Source organism: Ooceraea biroi, chromosome 6 (genome assembly GCF_003672135.1).
Source record: "Ooceraea biroi isolate clonal line C1 chromosome 6, Obir_v5.4, whole genome shotgun sequence".
Classification (NCBI taxonomy): Eukaryota; Metazoa; Arthropoda; class Insecta; order Hymenoptera; family Formicidae; genus Ooceraea; species Ooceraea biroi.
Genome location: NC_039511.1, coordinates 14321067 through 14340419, shown reverse-complemented (window position 1 = coordinate 14340419; position 19353 = coordinate 14321067). Strand labels below are relative to the sequence as shown.

The window sequence follows — 19353 nt, the reverse complement described above, 5'->3', positions numbered from 1 at the left end:
AATATTGTATATTAAAGATATACTGTATAATAAATCATTTTTATATACAATTAGTATTTAAATCGATATACTATGAATCAAGTTATTATTGAAACATGTACATCTCCTTTTTATAATTCGGCGTTACTCAAGAGCTGTTAGCACAACTGGCCGACATAACTATCTCATTTACATTATTAAGGAAGTTTGAAAGAGGAGATTTCAGAAAACAAATTAATTAACAGAAATTACTCTTTACGTATTCGGCGACGCAAAATCTGCTATTAAAGCTCAAAATATTAGTTAGAAACATGTATCTGCAATTTTGACAATTTTTATCATTTTAATCAGATAAATGTTTACGGATCAAATGTAAACTGTATTAACAAAACAACTTTGTAATTAAACCTGCAAATTGTACGAGCAAACTAAATGCATATTAAAAATCATTGAAAATGATAATTTATGATTTGTATTAATTAATATATAATTATATAATAGTAACAATGACTTACCTTCATAATCGTAAGCAATTAACGGTATACACGCGAAGCTCATTGCCGTCCAAAGATGTAAGACTGATTGTTGATTCATATAATGGAGAAGTTGTTGGTAAAATGTGTATAATCATTGGAACTTGTTTAGCGGATGGTCTTACATCTGGATGTAAGAGAGAGATTTACATATATAATAATGTATATACATATAATAATAACATAAAATTCTTGACTTTCCATAAAATATGAAAACAGAATTCATCTATTTTTGTTCTCTATTCTCTATTTTCACAAGAGATTTGTGATAAAATTTTAAAAATCTCACGTATGCATATTTGAGTTAGTTTCGATATCTCTTAATTTCGACAATTAAATTAAAAATATTGCGTATATAAATTTATTCTATTATATTTCTGTACTGGAAATGATACTATAAAGTTCTAAATCTTACCTTGAATAGTAAAACTGTCCGATAAGACGAGAGTGCTTGATTTGCTTGAGCTAGTTACTTTGTACGTGACTGTGGTGTTAAATATATGAGCAAATTCCATTGCCGCGGAATCGGCATCATCTCCCATCAGCCATCGTATTAAACGCAGTTCGATGTATGTATCTGAGACCAATGATAAAAAGAAAATTAAAAGTAAGTACCAATTAATCTATTCCTTTTGAAATTTTCGAGTATCTGTCTTGTGTAAGACATATCAGTCCCTTGCCGAAACTGTAGCACGAATGACGAGTGAGATTCGTGTTACCGTTTAGAGGGCAAAAGTGAAAAATAAGTGATTCGTGTTTACTGTTTTGAACTATATATTTAGCTTTTGAAATCTATATGAAAGGAATATCCATTTTCTTTAATTTTCTTAAAATTTCAAATTTCTTTAATTTTCTTTAATTAATTTTCTTAAAATTTTATATAATATCGCTATGTAAGTCCCTTTTCTGAAAATATATTGAGTTTGATCAACTGACGTAGATGAACTAAATTAAATTAAAATCAAGTAAAATAAATAAACTAAAGACCTCGCAAAGTTCCATGTCCCTAACAGGACATCTCCTTGTGTGTGTGTGTGTGGGGGGGGGGGGGAGAGGTTTTGGTGGGTATGCCCGATTGGTACCGATTGTCAGGTCCTACGGGAGAGTCCCACACTACCTTGAGGACCGGCCTCTTGGTGTGCGTAATGCATTTCCTCTCCTCCTCCGACCAAAAAAAAACAAACTAAAGAAACAGACGTTTATCCGAATACATAAATTGAATAGCCAACTTTGGCCCATGTAACGATGAGGAAAATCGTAGGGGATTAAGAAGGTGTACCCGAATATTTCGACCAAAACAGACGTTCTTTAACATTAAGTGTTTTACGAAACATTTCAGCTACACATTTCCATAGTTGAGCATTTCGCGATGGTATAGATACAGTGATGCTGAATGGACAAGTGCCACTTCGCTGATTCGAGCAAACGCATTTTCCCTGTGTCGCCCATTCGGCGACGATGCGATCGCTGACGAAAGGTTGCCAAATCGAATTTATCTACAACAATTAATTAATGAAGAGAGACTTTTGCTAGGTGTCAAATTAGCAACATTCTGAATTCATAATTCTATTTTTCATTGTTTCCAAATAATCTTAAATATTATTTATTAAATAATTTGTTTGCTCTATTATTGAGCACCCACTTGAACAATGAAATCACCCGTCTTCGCTTGAAAAATCAACCAGAACGTTCGTTGCTTGGGAATAATGCATGCTACGCTGAGAGATAAATATGCTTCCAAAGCATTCTCAGCAACTATAATCGATTTCTGATTTAAAAACAGTCTCCTCGGTATTTTTCTGGTACGTAATTCACACCATCGTGTCATCTTTAAGGTAGCTAACAATTTGCAAATCACAATTATAATTGTATAATCGTATTGTTTTGTGAATACGTATTGTTTTCTAGCAACAAAGAACGGTAATGGCACATAATTGATATTGCACGAATATCAATTTTGAAAGCTTTTAAGCTAAAAGATATAAATATAACTCTCGACAAATACAATTGTTTTTTTATGCTGCAAAAATAATAATTTTGTCTATATATATCGTGACGCACAATGATCATTAAAGAGCAAAGCTTTGAAAATTTTTACACACACAACGCTATTTAAAAAGATGCTATTATCATACAAGGATGAGTCGGTCGTTCATCCGTCATCCATATATCGTATTCTGCTGCATTTCGATAAGGTACATTAATTTTCAGACTTGTTTCGACGATCTCGTACAATCTGCTGCGTATAGTGTATTCCTTTGCAATTCCTAAATTATCGATGTGACCCTCCAACACGATGGTCTGATTTCTTCCGAAATTTGGTCCAACAGCGTATCCGCAAAGCACCAGGTAAGCTATCAATAATAATTAATAAGAATTCAAGAAATTTCTTTTTTTTAAATTACATTAATTAAATTACATTAAATGAAATTACTTTAATTAATCCGTGACATTTTATCGAATTTTTTACTGGATTAATATTCAAAATGGCAAAAGTAACGAAATTATCTTAAGTGATTAAATAAACTAAAGGTAAAACATTTTGTTCCATCTACGAGAAAGTTGCCAGACTTAAAGATATAAAATATGAATTTATACCTTTAATCTTTCGTATCTTCTTAGCATGAAACTGTATCTGTATTTGACCGCTGCCATGAGCGTGCACATGTAAAATGGATGTAGGTTTCAACACGGTGAAAAATCGATTAGCGTTATTCATGAATAACAGTAAATAATTTTCAACGTTATCCGTCGGATTTGAGATGCTTATCTGTCTCGTTACAGTTTGCGAGAGCGAACAATTAAATGTGATCTGCAATAATGACTTTCTGTACACACAAATGTAATAATAGAACAACCACACTGTATTATAATTCACATGCATTTTACGAAGTCCGATATTTTAGAATATAAAAATTCCTTGTTTCGAAAATGTATCAGTAAAACAATACTGCATTTTAAATCGTGCAAACCTTAGCGCGAGGTATGTATGTCGGTAAAGTTTGAAAGAGATGGACGACCAGCATTAACATTTGTACTTCATTAGGATTAATCAGCTGCATCGGCGTGATTATAAAGCCAAGCCGTATTTTCCTCCAAGCGGTGACCAAGCAAATAGCGTTATGCAACGTCTATATTGACGATATTTTATAAAAATTACGCAATACATACAAGATTATGTTACTATTAAAAATTGAATACAGGTCGCGAATTATTCACACTATGTATTACGGTTTGTAAAATTAACATTTTATTATTTTGTAATATTTTATATTCTATATTCTCTCTCTTTTTTTTCTGAATGCTTCAAATACTTCCATTCTAATTTTTAATTTTTACGTGCTTTAACATGTCGTAGTACATCGCAATTTTAATTATCAATGCACGAACTTAATGTAAAAAATCTCAATTTCCAATGCATAATCTGATATACAGGGTGGGGCAATAACTATTACCACCTTAAATATCTTCTAATTTATAAGGTCCAGAGGAAAATTTATGTAATCAAAATTATACTGTACGAAGGGGGCTAACATATATGGCGATAATAATTTTTGTCCTGGTGGAGGCGCTTCGAAGATATCAAGGTCACCTTTATTTTTTTTAATAGGTTCGGTATGTTTTTTTTCCATAATTTTATAGAGCTTAAAACAAGTACGGAACTCATGACACAAAATTATTGAACAAAATTAAATGTAAATGAAAACGATAAAAAATACATTTTTATATTAAATGAAATTTACGTTTAAAAGATGTACGAAATGACGCTTTATTAGTATGTTTTGTCGGAATGTTTTGATTTTAACATTCCTCATAAATGAGGATCAACTTGTTCTTCAAACGGATACATCGATGAAAATAAATAGTGACGTAAACTTATTTCAATGAAAACAAAGACCCTTTGAAGGTCATCTTAATAAGTTCACAGGATAAGATAAACATAAAAAGTAGTATCGATAGATAAGTCAATCGTGCAAGATGTATTCATTTGAAGAACAAGTCGACATGATAGAGAATGATCTCATTTATGGAGAATGTCAAAAAAATTCAGTGAGAGCGCAAAATTTATACGCTGAACGATATCCTAATCGCACTCAGCCTTCGCGTCGAACATTTAAAATCCTATTTATTTTCATCGATATCTTCGATTTCATTGATATCTTCGATTTCATTGATATCTTCGAAGCGCCTCCACCAGGACAAAAATTATTATCGCCATATGTTAGCCTCCTTCGTACCATATAATTTTGATTACATAAATTTTCCTCTGGACCTTATAAATTAGAAGATATTTAAGGTGGTAATAGTTATTGCCCCACCCTGTATATGTACATAGAAAGAGAGAAAGAGTTTTGGTCATTATCCTATTAAGATTAAGATTATTAAGACATTATTAAGATAAAATCAAATGCTTGGAGAATGTTCAGATTACTTCTTCCTTATTCCTCGGACAAATATAGAAATTGCCAAAGCACTCATCGATGAGAAAGGGGCAGTAGGCTGCGGTAATCGCGATTAGAACCAAGCTGTCCGATAAATCACGGCGAAAATTTTGGATCTCGCGATACTCGGCCACATCGTGTTTCTCTTGTGGATTCAAAATCACACGACGATCGGCCATCCAATCTTGCACACGTTGTTGCTCATAATGATACTGCAGCCAAGCCAGTAGAAACCTCTCTTCTGCACAACGATTACCGAAAGTGGATTTGTCGCTCGGCATATTACTGATACTCCGGATGGCTCTCTCATGGAGTTCGTGCTGATTCGGCAAGCTAAAGGATATAAAGACGATAATACAAATAGGATAGCGTCAATTGCGAGTGAAATAGCGAACTTGGGTCTAGGCGACGCTGTCGAGTCTCGTCGGTACATCGTGGATCTCTTCGAGGAACGCATTAGAAGACATGGTAAAAGCTGGAATTTGCGCTCGTGTATTCCATGCAGTTGGAAACACTTATATGTCTGCAGAATCACGTCCAACCAGAATTGCTTACTTCGCGATTCGAATAAATGTCGCGGCAGTTGTTCACATTGCGTGTGATTAGTATCGGAAGATTTCTTTCTTCGTGCCTGGAATACATATTATGTAATTGATAATCTGTGATATATAATTGTAATGTATAATTGTATATATAGTTATAATAATTATAATAATTTTAATATATAATTGTAGATTTTGTAATTGTGGTTTAATGTCATTTCTGTATTTTTTTATACAATGCTTGTATTTTTTAATTAATTATTTAATGATTCTCTCTCTAAAATTAGCAGAATCATTTATTTCTAGCAGCGCCCATGATATGGCAATCTTCAGCGACCTTTCATAGTAACAAATTTATTATCACATCCTCGTTCAAAATTATCAGACACCGCGAAACAAAACTGTTATTTCGAAACTGTTTTTGAACGGAGGAAAACCGTGCGATAAAAGAGCGATAAAATAGCGTATTGCAAGTTTTGATGGCTCTTCGACATTCCAGCTCTCGACTAATCGAGACCGCTGCGTATTCGTAAAATTTCATCGTTTTACTATAAGGTATTCTGATGACAGGATTTTATTGCTCATTTTCTCGAATTAATTAGCAGGATAAAGGTGAAAATCAGGACTTAGAAATAATTAATTTCTTTCCACCGTGCAAATACATCGTTAACGTTTTTTCATCACTTGCCGATATCATTACAAGTGAAACTTATACAGAGAAAACTCCACGGTGTATGATTCACTTATGACTCACATTATCGCGCACGATATCAATATTGATTACATAATCGTCATAATTTAGAAGAAATCGCGCTGAAATATGAGCTAAATGCGCTCCTCGAGATAGAAGAAAGTCGAGCGTTTTTTCGTACAACTGGAGAACATGGTTGATCCTTTCAATATTATCTTTGGGTAATGGTTGCCTCCACCTGGAACGAAAACTCGTAACGAAGTATTCAAAAGACATAATTAAAAAAAGGTATTATGATATTACAATTCTCCAAGATAATTGCAAATATCTGATCCTACGAGTGACTCGAGAAAGTCGATAAATGACGGCGTAACTGGATTATTTTTCCGTTTGGAATTTCCCACGCTTGATGTTCTTTTTATGCAAAAGTTCGAGAAAGCCGCTATAATGCCATGAGGGATGTTCGGATAAAAATGGAATTTTAATGGACCCGAATACATCCATTCCTCCGCAGCTGTTACTATTCTTTGCACATGTTTCTCGCAATCACTAATAAATCATGCAAGCGTTTAAAATAGAAAAGAAAAAACATTGAATTTTCTTTTCTTTTCATTAATGAAAATGTTCATATTAAAATTAAACACACATACATACACTCTCTCTTTCTCCCTAATAATTATTGTTTAATAATTTGTACGACTTACTCTTTTTTATCATTAATGGAATAATATGATTGCCATAATCTTTCAGATTGCATGGAATTCTTGGTCCCAGAATCAACAGGAAATGTAGAAAGTCTTTTCTGAAATGATATTTGTTTACTATTACCATCTGCTGCCCATTTTCCATTTATATCCTTGCCGTTTACTCCATTATTATTAATATTCATCTCTTCTTTGTAGAGCAACTTCAAATTCGTTACTTTTGCAATTGAACTTCTTCGACCGGCTAAGTGAAAAACATTGAACGACTCCGATAACGCTTTCTGAAATTGCCATATGCCTATGATATTCAAATTCAAACGCAACGAAATTATACCGACTTCAATCCCAGCTTCGAAATATCGCGCAACAGGAAAAAGAATAAAGAGATAGAAACACACGTCTTTACGCGTACGAGAAATTCCTTCATCGTCCTCCTCCACTCCACTGTCCGATGATATCGATAGATGCGATATTCGTTTCTCCGTATACTTAACGTATGTGTCATCAAGATCATCGAGGTACGATCTCATCGAGTACATATATGTCGTTAACAAACTGTTATCTGCTATCGCGTACACCTTTAAGGAACATGCAGCCAACGCACGATCGTCCCAAAAATTAATCGTCAGGCAAAACGATACCGGCTGCTCACTCTTGAATGTTATTCTTCCTTTAAGATCCACACATCTTTCGATATATCACAGAAAGAACGGATATTTTAAATATCCTTTCATAGAGAATTATATATTCAATAATTATCAAGAGCTATGTAACTATTGCAAAACAAATACTAATGTCTCATTGCAAAATAAGCAGACTTGTAGCAATAATGCATCTTTCTCTTAAAGTTGTTAATAATTTTTAATTATATTACACAAATAAGCCAAGTCTGAAAGAGACTAAGCCAACTCACGACTCGGGATGAACGACATTGCCGTTTGGAAAATCGACTTGCAGCAACTCGTCCTTGTAATCGCCGTTGCATCGCGACGCTATCGAAAAGTTCGACTGTACAAGAGCGGCGTTATCAAAGTGCCTTGCTCGGATCCTAAAGTTTTCCTCTATCGTTGTATCAAGAGGAACAGGCGTAAAATATATCTCCGTCGGTTCGACGTCGATCGAACTGGCGGGAAACTCGCCGTCGAGACGTAATTTATTAAACACGCCGCCGTCAAGCTCGCCGCGAACGTATATCGGCGCCTCGACACTAAACCTGCCGCGTTTCTTCGGCTTAAACTCGAGAACAAAGAAGACGTTGCCGCCGGGGTGTAAGGTGCACTCGACCGTATCGGATGTTCTCTCCACCTTCACACCGCGAGACCACTCGATGGTGAACGGGCAATCGACTTTGTTAAATTCCTCAATATTTATCGTTACCACCGTTTCCCGTGGCACTGCTCGATTTTCTATACATAATTCTTCGACCAACTAGCGATGGATGGGAAAGGAAAAAGTGAGTATAAAATTAATGAGGCTGCAGAGAGACAGAGTATTTTCTAAATTTTATAAAATTTGCCCTAGAAGAAGTTAAGAATAATTTCTTTTCTTTCAAATTTAATTTATTCTTCGTATATGTATCTTTTAATTTGTTATTGAGTATCTTTATTTTCTTTTATTGTATTTTATCGTGAACGGTCTTACCTTGTTAGTCGTAGTATTGAATAGAAACAGGAGCTTGCTGAAGAAGACAACACTATTGGCAACGGTACAATCGATGGCGATCGTGGGTAGTTTATCGGGCAATGGTGTTATGACAAAATTTGGTAAATGTGCATAACGCATTTCGCGTGATTTCAGAAATTCGAGGGGTCTAATGCTTTTAGGATTCAGCATCGATGCCGGACCAAGTAACCGATTTATCACCATCGGCAAATAGAAGGCGTAGCTGGCCAAATCAATTGGTTGAAAATGTAGGTAGAGATTTTGGCTCTCACCAGGAGCGATGGTCACGCCTTCCGCATCTTTTATTTATTAAAAATTTATCAAATGTAAATTTCGGGAAAACGGTCCGATTTATTAGTTACCATTCTAAAACTAACAGTTTTAACTATGCTTCTTAGAAAAATATTTTGTACGAGACATAAATATGTTGAAATATTAAAAGATATTTTAAACTGTTATGTTAAAACTAGAAAGCAAAAGCTATTAGAATATACTTACCTATATCGAAATTGTTGCAGTTTGATAGAGAGATGCGAAATTCAGGATACTCTTCTAAGAAAAATTGCAGTTTTAACATCGTTGTCCCAATATTTGTTACTGTTATCCGACGGATCTGAACGGCATCAGTGCCGATGCGTTTCATGTCTATTCGTTGCGGCAGAATTTTCAATCGCGGGAATGATACATTGCCGGTTATCCTGAATAGTAACCGTAAATTCCGTTGAACCGTAACAGCAATTGCAGTAGAAAAGCGACAACAAGCGTCCAATGTAAGATGCACCTATTTATAATATTTATATAAATTTATATAAATACCATTTATTTATTATACATATATTAGAAAATATATTTTTAACGTATAGTGTATACATTGTTCATATTACGATATAAAATTATAATTAAAACTTTTTTAAACGGAATTGTTTTCATAAAATTCTTATTGACCTGTTCTAATGGATTAAAAAAGTTCTACCTCGAGCAGTGCAATACCGCGCGACGATATTTTTCCTCGCAGTGGATTAACGTCGCAGCCACGGATCAATGATCCGCTATCTACCTCGTACACCACCTCATTAAATTCGAAATTCTGAAGAACGGCGATTACTTTGGTCGGTAAATTTAGCGGTATTTCTCCAAGATTCGCATTATCATTCACGAATTCGACTCTCGGTGCGAATCTCGGTGCGCTAAGTTGCAAAGACGCGTAACTTCCGCTTTCGCATCTCAGCACTGCTTGTGCGTAGTTGGTTTTAGCGTTATCAGCTTCGTAATGCACGTAAACATGTAAAGTGGAATTATCGCGAACTGAACCCGACATTGGTTCTATGTAGAATCCAGACGATGCCGGTATCTCCCATCTATGACAAATTACATGCTCCGCATTTTGAGGACTGATTTGCAACATAATTCATTGAGATTAAAACTAGACACTTGAAATGTACGTTTGTTTGGTACATTACTCTTCATATATGATTTCTTTGTGATTAATTTAAGATTAATCTTTAAGAAAATATCTGGAAAATAGATATAGATTAGCGTTCATACACAGAAAAATGTATTTTACCTGAAATATGTTTTTGCGCTCAATTTATTTGTAATCCGAACGACAGAGATCATTGGCCGGTAGGTGGTTTCCTTGCTCGACCATTCTTTTCCAAGCTCGATCTCTCTTTTATCAATGTGCAGCTGCTTGTGGACGACATCGGCAGTGATGCTGAGCTCGAAAGAGTGATTATCATTAATCACGTAATCGATGTATCCGTTGAATTTTCCAACCTCGTCCGCAAAATATTCGATGAGTCTCGTCATCGTTGATTCTGGCTGTAGGATCATCAAATTACCTTCCGGAAAGCGGATGCACTTGCTTGACAAGCTTATTAATCGTATCATCACTGGAACATTGTTTTTGTTCTTTACAATCAACCGACGATAATTGAAGCTATTCGATGCTACCTACCAATCACAATGTTTATAATCGAGATAAATAACAGATATTTTATTATGTATTATATTGCTACTTGATATATATAAAACATATTTGTATTTTAGAGTATTTACATTGCCGAAGGCAAACGTAGTCGGATAAATGTGAATTTTATATATTTGTAAGGGCGATAAAGATATCAACACAGCTGCCTTGATTGAGGAAGCAGTCTTCTCGAGAGGAAATTCCCTGCATCTTGCCAATCTGTCTGCTGTCTGCTCAGAGTATTTTTTATATAATAATTTCCATTTAGGTACATGAAGAACACGCTTTATTATTTCTTCATCATCATTTGTTGCTTTAATCGACAAACTTCTTTTACCTTTAGTCAGAAAATGAAAAATAGATTCATATTTAAAACGTAAAATAATTCAAATTCCTGTCAGCTGAATTGTTTAATATGAACTTACTTAAAAGTTCTCTCTTAGACTTGAAAATAATATTCACCGTGCATTCCACGGAGTAACTTCCAACTTTTATCTTCTCGAGACATCGTTTCGGCACACAGGAGTTATAAGAGTCTGCTTTGATATCGAAGACCAGCTTGAATGAAGCTTCAACTGTAAAGAATGTATCTCATAATATATAAAAGATAAATACATATTTATATATTTTAATAAATTTAATATTCGCATTCTTCAATTGACATAAAATGCAAATGACATAAAAATAAATTTCTATTACTTCAAATAAATTGTTAATAAAATACGTAAAACATCTGAATGAAAACATTATTTGAAGTACCGTATAAAACAAAATTTTTTAATAATTACTGCTCTCTTTGCCGTGAACTGTAATAAGAACTTCAATCGATGATTTTGGCTTAAGTTTCATCCGGTTTGGACAACAACGGGCATTTGCATTTGGCATATATTCCAAATATATCGACGCAACAGCAGAAGGATTTGTCAGGCGAAGTACCCGTTCTGATATTTGCCCGACAATTAAATCACCAAAGTAGAGAATATTGGGTTCAATTTGCAATCGTGCTTCATGCACTTCGCCATAAAGACAGAGTCTTATTACGTCGCGTATTCCCAAATCAATATTCGATACGCAGGTTGTTGACAAAGACGAAGTCTCTACCGTTGTTTCTTCTATTAAAATAACGAATAAAGTAACATTATATATTTACCATGTTATTATTTAATGTAAAAATTTATATAAGAAGAACATGGACTCTGTACATGACACGTAACAGATAAGAATTACTCACGTATATAAGTTCTCTGTGACGGAATGTTATCCGCAACGGAATCTTTTACAGGATCACTTCCTATGGAAATTTATTTAAAAATTGAAATATTATTAATTCGAAATTTATTTAGCAAACTTTATCATTATTGGAACAACTATATATAATTAGATATTCTCTTCATTGATAATTAGCTTTTATAATTAAGATATATTTTATTAACATATTAATTTATTAATATATACTAATTATAATAAAGAGGGAATATCAAGTAGATATAAAAACTAAACAAGAGCAAAAAAGCGCACTGATAATATCTTCCGATTCTGTGCAATGCACTCTGAGTATTCTGATAAATGCCATAAAATCTCTGTTCGTCCAATTTTGATATCCATCTCCACGTTCTATCCACATTCGTCGTTTCTGTTCACGTTCTTGTTGCGACAATGTAGTCGTTGGTGAAAATCTGTAATCATTTATTAAATATTGCTTTTTAACGTATGTATGCATCGCCATTCTTCTCATAATGAGTTCGATTCTTTTTTGTGATGATAATTACACTTACTTCACTTCAAAGATGATACCTTGAAATGGATTCATTCGCCCTTCATGTGGGTGAATTTCAAAGGCGCTGTAAACCGGATAGCATTTGCGATCGATATCCTACATAAAAGTAATTCTGATAAAGTTTGTGATACAGATGGACTTAACAGTAAATATTAGTGGAACACAAATTAGTTCATCGTAAACATCATTATCCAAATTTTAATTTTAATGATTCACTATTGACTGAGATATTTAACTTGTATAAAAAAATGTTAGTTTTTACCCGAATGCATTTGACTTCGTTATCAAGTTCGCCAAGCACAACGTAACTAGACACTCGGGACGATAAATTTCTCAGGACGAAGGTATCGTATCTATTAGTATGTTCTATCGTAGGTGGGAAATCGATGAGGGTGAAGTCGCCGGTCGAATTCGGGTGATAAACTACCAATCGTGGTACAATGACGATTATTTTTATCGGAACGCGTATGTTTGGAACGGATTTGATCCTGGAAAAATTATTTGAGAATGTTTCTTACGAACGACGAGAAAATCTGTTATATGTGACAAGAAAATTCAGCCGGCAGATGGAAAAGATATCTTACCAGAATTCGCTGTAAAGGGTGCCTTCGTTCGTGCCGATTAACTCGATTCTCAGCTTTACTTCTTTTTGAGGTCTAACTATTCCGCGAAGAGGTTTTACCGTTAAATCTAGGTCATTTTGTCCGAGATCAATTGAGAATCTGTTGATTTTTATTTCTGGGTTTAGAATGCAATTATTTAAAAATCTGAATTTAACAAGGTGCTAATACCTAGTACTTTTGCCTCCTTCGTTGCGGATTGTTACTATTTTTAAACCAGATGAATACCCGATGTCGATAGTACCAAAATCTATTAATTTCGGTTCGATACTAATACCTTCGGTGGCAAGTGTACATATTACATGATAGTCAAAGATCTTTCCGTTGATTTCGATCGGAATAATTGCACGTAATAAAGATGGTCTTTTGAAACAGTAAATTACGCATGTTGTTACATTTAATCCAGGACTTACTCGCATGCCATTTTTTGAAGCTCTTACTTGAAAAGCCTGCGAAAAGATCCCAATTGTTCATAGATGTTTCTTTTAAAGAGGCTAAATTATTTATTTATACTGGAAGATATTTACTAAAGAATTTGGCTCGCGAATTCTGATAAACGCAGGTTTACTTCCAATGTTCTTCATAGTGATACGTTGCCGATACGTGACTCCTTCAATGGCTTCATTGAATTCGATATGGCTCGGTGTAATATATACATTATCGTATTTTATACCTGTTGCTGATTGATTCCTGGTGAGTACTGTCTGTGCCTCTTCCCCTTCTTGCATCAAAGCGAGTGAGTTTGTACTCTAATGAATTTAATAGCGAATTGATAGTACATTGATATCTAATTCGCATTCTTCTTTCTGTATATAGTTGGAAAATATGCTTACTGCTAGTTTTTTATACTTACAGCTATTATCGAAGGATTCGTCATACTGACATCTAATTGTAATGTCCCAGTTAAACAAATTATATATTGATGTTCTCAATTAATATTTTTAAAACTGTAAAAGTTACTTTGTCTCTGCTGGTTTGACATATCGCTATAATATTTATGTTATTCATTTTCACAGGAGAATATTCATTTGTTTTCTGGAGAAAGAGAAGGAAAAAGGGAATTAATAGAAATGGAGTCTGATTTCGGCATTTAATAATTGAAAGAGATATATTTATATCAACATGTATGTAGTACAATTTAAATGTTAATCACTACTTAAACAATAATGTCATCTCTGTTTGGTTGTCGATCATGATCAGATGGATCAATCGTCGATAGCCTTTCAATGATCCTCCGAATCCAATCGGTGTACATAAAGACCTATGATGACACATTAAACAAAATGATAATTAATATATAAAAATACTGTGTAAAAATTATTACATTTATTCATTATTGCATTAAAAATATAAAAGATGTTTGAGAAACGTCTCTTCTTTCTTGTCAGAATAATTCGCGGATAAAATACATTCCAAGAATAATTTATTTAATAATATTCAATAATAGTTACAATCACATATTTAATATACCTTCGTAAAAACAGTATAAAAGTTGGGATCGCACGTGCTGGTACCCAATTTACGTGGACTTACGGAGACGACCCCATGAATTTCCCAAATGCTGGAATTCGGTCGTTGCAGCACCAATCCTCCACCACTGTCGCCGTTACACACCCCAGTTCCGTTAGCCCATCCGGCGCAGAAGGTTGTGTAAGTTAAGTACTTCCAAAAATCTCTATTCTGATTCTCACGGCATTCATCATCGGAAACGATTTTCATTGTAGTCAATCTTAAGACTGAACTAAACGTATCGTTTTCCGTTAGACCCATCCCTGGAAAACTTTTGAAGTTTTGGATATTGTTAGGACAAACGTATATTTATCGGTCATTACTTTCACAACATTTAGTTAGTCATATTACAGTTTGGCAAGTATTATCTAAAATTATAATGCAATTATCGATGAATTGAATTTATATAATACTAGTAGAACACAGGCGCGCGCTATTTTATTTTCCAATATTAATAATGTTTTCGAATAATAATATCTTAAATAATCCTTTAGATCTCCAGAATAAATGAAAAAGTTCTAGCCATTAAAATTTTTTTCTTTTCCAAAGAGTTCTGTGCTATTTATACTGTTATTTGGCATATTTCCTAGAGTTCTCGATGATTTTAAATTCGTTAAAACAATAAATGAAAAAGTTCTAGCCATTAAAATTTTTTTCTTTTCCGAGGAGTTCTGTGCTATTTATATTGTTATTTGGCATATTTCCTAGAATTCTCGATGATTTTAAATTCGTTAAAACAATAAATGAAAAAGTTCTAGCCATTAAAATTTTTTTCTTTTTCCAAGGAGTTCTGTGCTATTTATACTGTTATTTGACATATTGCCTAGAGTTCTCGATGATTTTAAATTCGTTAAAACAATAAATGAAAAAGTTCTAGCCATTAAAATTTTTTTCTTTTTCCAAGGAGTTCTGTGCTATTTATACTGTTATTTGACATATTGCCTAGAGTTCTCGATGATTTTAAATTCGTTAAAACAATAAATGAAAAAGTTCTAGCCATTAAAATTTTTTTCTTTTCCGAGGAGTTCTGTGCTATTTAACAAGCCAGTTTTGGTCAAGAATAAAGGAATTTGGTTAATAATATCTTATATCTATTATTTATTATATGCACAATTATCACACTCTACCAAATTGTTATCCTCCACGCGAAGACAGCCGCGCGATGGTCATCTAAACTGAACATAACGCACAACGCGATCGAGATAACCAATCAGCGTCGCGGAAAAGAGGCAACAATGATTTCGATTTGATTTAACACGGCTTTTTTAAGAGTGGAAAACAGAGGTAAAAAATTTATTATAAGAAAATACAGTTTGATTATATTCATTTTTTTATGTACTGATGTAATTCTCTCAAAATTCTCGAGACTTTAAGAGACTTGAAGACTTACCAGCAACCAAGCCAAGCCCGCCGGTTTTCTGAGATTCCACCAATGCAGCGTCAGAACGCCAGGGAACGCAAACAGGTCTGACGATAGAGTTGATGGTGACAGCTTTCTTCAAAATTAGCAACGCGATGTCTGAACCGTAGTTGTTCTCGTGATCTTGATATGCGCTCTGCAGTTCGATACTTTCTACGTCATACACCTGCACATTTTCTCCCGCTTTTTTCAAGTCACTTGAGAGAATCCCGAGAGCAACACGCACGGTGTCCGCCAAGGTCTTCCAAACGCAGTGACCGGCAGTCAACACGACGCGTTCCGCTATCAACGTCCCGCCACAAAAAAATCTCCATCCGCCATCCTCATGCGAGAATAGGGTGGCTTGCCACGGCAATGTCTCTTCCTTCTCGACGCGCCACCCTTTCACGATCAACGCCGCCGCTAAAAGTATTACCATATACACGTAAATTAAAAAAAATTGGAAAATTAGGAAACAATTAAAATATTGCTTCCAGAAAGCGAGTCCGAGTGTCCAAAGCTCCAAAGATTTATAATAGAGATTGTTTTATAAGTAATAATTTAAATATTGCTTTCGCTGAATTTAAAAATTACATATCTGCAGGATAGGTATTATCACTTGCCGCACCTGTAGAATGTCTTAGGCCACAGGTAGGAGTACAACTCAAAGGGATTTGATTCCACGTGCCATCGTGAAGGCACATGATGCTTGAAGATCCTTTTTGACGCTCATAGAAATCTAGACACTCAAGGAAAACTCGCGTGCCGACTGGAAGGGCTCGGTCGCACGATAACCACCCCTTGTGAGGGCCCCACATTGCTTCGCATCGTTTAATCGCTCCATACGCTCCAGTTATCGGTGGGCATGTTATTTCTTGCGATTGGTTTCCTGAAATGCGTGCGCAATTATATATTATTCATGATATAATAATACATTAGATATATTTTTTATATTTTAAAGTATTTTTTATGTTTTTCAAAAAATACGCCAAAGTAAAATTGTTCTATATCTCTTACTTGCTTTTTTCAGTCGCTTCTTTTGCTCACCAATTATATCATAACTTAATACACTACATAGCAATAAATTTATATAAACGTTTCTTGATCAGTTTCACAGATTATTGAAAAAATATTAATTACCTAGAGTACAAGTCGGAACACTGGGTAGCCACTGGTTACTCTGGCAATAAATTCTACTAGAACCTTGCAAGGAACTTCCAAAGTCGCAAGTATAATCCAGTCGCGTGAGTTCAGGAACAACTTCGCCCGGTCGACATCCTAAACATCCGCTCACGCTATAATGTGTATCTACTTTTGCAGCGGGTAGTCGACAGGCACCTTCGGGCAGCGTTATCCCGCACAGAGATTCGTCTTCATCGCTCCAGTCGTAACAATTGAGTTGATAATTACATTTCAATTCCGGCCGGATGCATCCGCCGTAAGCACAACGAAACCAATTTTCAGGACATCTACAGATAAATAATTATATCGTTTCATATCTCATAATGAATAACTTCTATATTCTGGAAATTCTCGATATTTTGCAGCGTTAAATTTTAAATAGATTTCTCTCTGTTTTTAATATAATTTTGAGAATTATTGGATAAAAATTAATAATTATTGGAGAAATAATTATATTATTATTAATTACAATATAGATAATTATTTCTCCAGAATTAAATTTTTATTCGATAATTTTCAATTAGTCTAAAAATTACATACACAATTTTTAGATATGAAACTGAAGGAATTATATATTCAAGATTCCAGATCGAGTCATATATAAAATACGTACTCACGTGCTTTACACATTTCTGCATTTTCATCAGATGCGTCTACACAGTGTCGAGTGCCGTCGCATGTTTTAGCCACTGGTAGGCACTGTCCTCTATTTTTACATGCAAATTCGTCATCCCTGCGAAAACACGTAATAAATAATATAAATTGCGTCATCGATTTTTAATATAATCATAAGAGACAATCAATTTATTAACGAACCGGCATTTATATCGTGAGCATTTTTCACCTTCGCAATTGATGGCCGCGCACAAGTTCACATCTTCGTCAGTACCATCGATACAATCCTTTATGCCATCGCAAACTACTTCCTGGTGAATGCAACCCCCGTACGAGCAACGGAACGCATACTCGGGACATGTATAATCGCGGCACATCGTCGCATTTTCATCACTTCCATCCGCGCAATCCTTGTAGCCTGATTATAAAATGGAACGCAAATTAAAAACTAAGTTTTGTCACTTGTGCGAACGTTTTTCAAAAAACTGTACATTTAATTTTCTTTATCCAAATCTTAGATCTCCGCACGTTTATCAGCATATCAAGAGTTTGAGTACCAAGATATTTTACGCTTGGTCAAGTTAAAAATTAATTAAATAATTAGATTGAACATATTAAATTTGTACACAAAATTATAATATCAAACATGCAGTCCAGTTTAAATTTAGCAATCGCAAATATTTTAGAATTTGATACTTTATTGAAATGACAAATCGAGATTGAATTGCATATCGAAAATTTGTCAATCTCCGTGAATAGCAAGCTTATCATTAAAATCGATATATTAAGTACAAACCATTGCACATCTGAGTGAAAGGTATGCATTGTCGATGAATAGTGGAGCATTGAAATTCCTTGTCAGAACATAAGTCATCGGGATTTTGATCGCAAGCGATTTCATCGCTAGCATCTACACAGTCTATCAGACCATCACATCGCATTGCGCGATTCACGCAAGCACCATAACTGCATCTGTACATGTACGTGGGACATCTACGGACATGAAAGATTTTTGATAATAGACAACACATATAAACGCATACGTTCCTAAAATAGTTATATTCTCGAAAGAACTACAAAAGTATTTACAGATTTAATTAGTTGATTTCCAATTAGAAGAAATTCTACTTAATCGGTGATATTCTATTTAATAAAAAATATTTAATAAAAACTTTAATAACTGCAAATAAAAATATCTTCTTACACCACGTGACGACATAGAATTCCGACTTCATCAGAGGAGTCTGGACAATGAGGAGTCCCATCGCAGATGTTCGCCAACGACACTATATTACCGTCCGCGCAAATAAACGTCGAGGATGAGTACATTTGCTTACTTTCTTCCGTGGCAACGTATGTCACACTAAATCCTGCAAACTCGATGTACTTAATAATCGCAATTACAATAATTTATGACATTCCTAAACACCCCGCATGATTCGTTAAAGATCCGCCACGTGCAACATACCTAAAATCGCTGTGATCAGAGCGAGCATTCCTATAAAATGATCAATATTGCTTAAAGTCACGATTACGTTCCTCGCGGTGCAAAGTTGCGCGAGTACTGATGTCATTTATATACATGTATACGCTCATAATTACCTGCCGACTATTCCGACGCTTGTCCGTGCATAATCGTCACAACAGCTCGGGGAATTAGATATTTTGTTCATCTAGTAATAATAAAGTACCATGAATGTTATCTCGCAATAGCGATAATAATCGAGAA

The 19353-nt window shown here is 34.5% G+C and overlaps 1 protein-coding gene across 1 annotated transcript; it reads right to left on the bottom strand.

Annotated features, from left to right (window-relative positions):
* Positions 1-559: 559 nt before the first annotated feature.
* LOC105276676 lies at positions 560-19120 on the bottom strand. Its single transcript, XM_026970770.1, has 21 exons — positions 19093-19120; positions 18829-18994; positions 18421-18617; positions 17826-18042; positions 17623-17742; positions 16968-17296; positions 16594-16716; positions 15819-16250; positions 14390-14691; positions 13091-13368; positions 12562-12787; positions 12298-12395; positions 12041-12198; positions 11311-11631; positions 10948-11097; positions 10118-10394; positions 9527-9911; positions 9052-9334; positions 8533-8852; positions 1792-2008; positions 560-1089 (listed from the first exon to the last, which is right to left on the bottom strand). Exons 1-21 carry the CDS (start codon positions 19118-19120, stop codon positions 917-919), a joined length of 4800 nt encoding a protein of 1599 aa, XP_026826571.1. The 3' UTR covers positions 560-916.
* Positions 19121-19353: the final 233 nt, after the last annotated feature.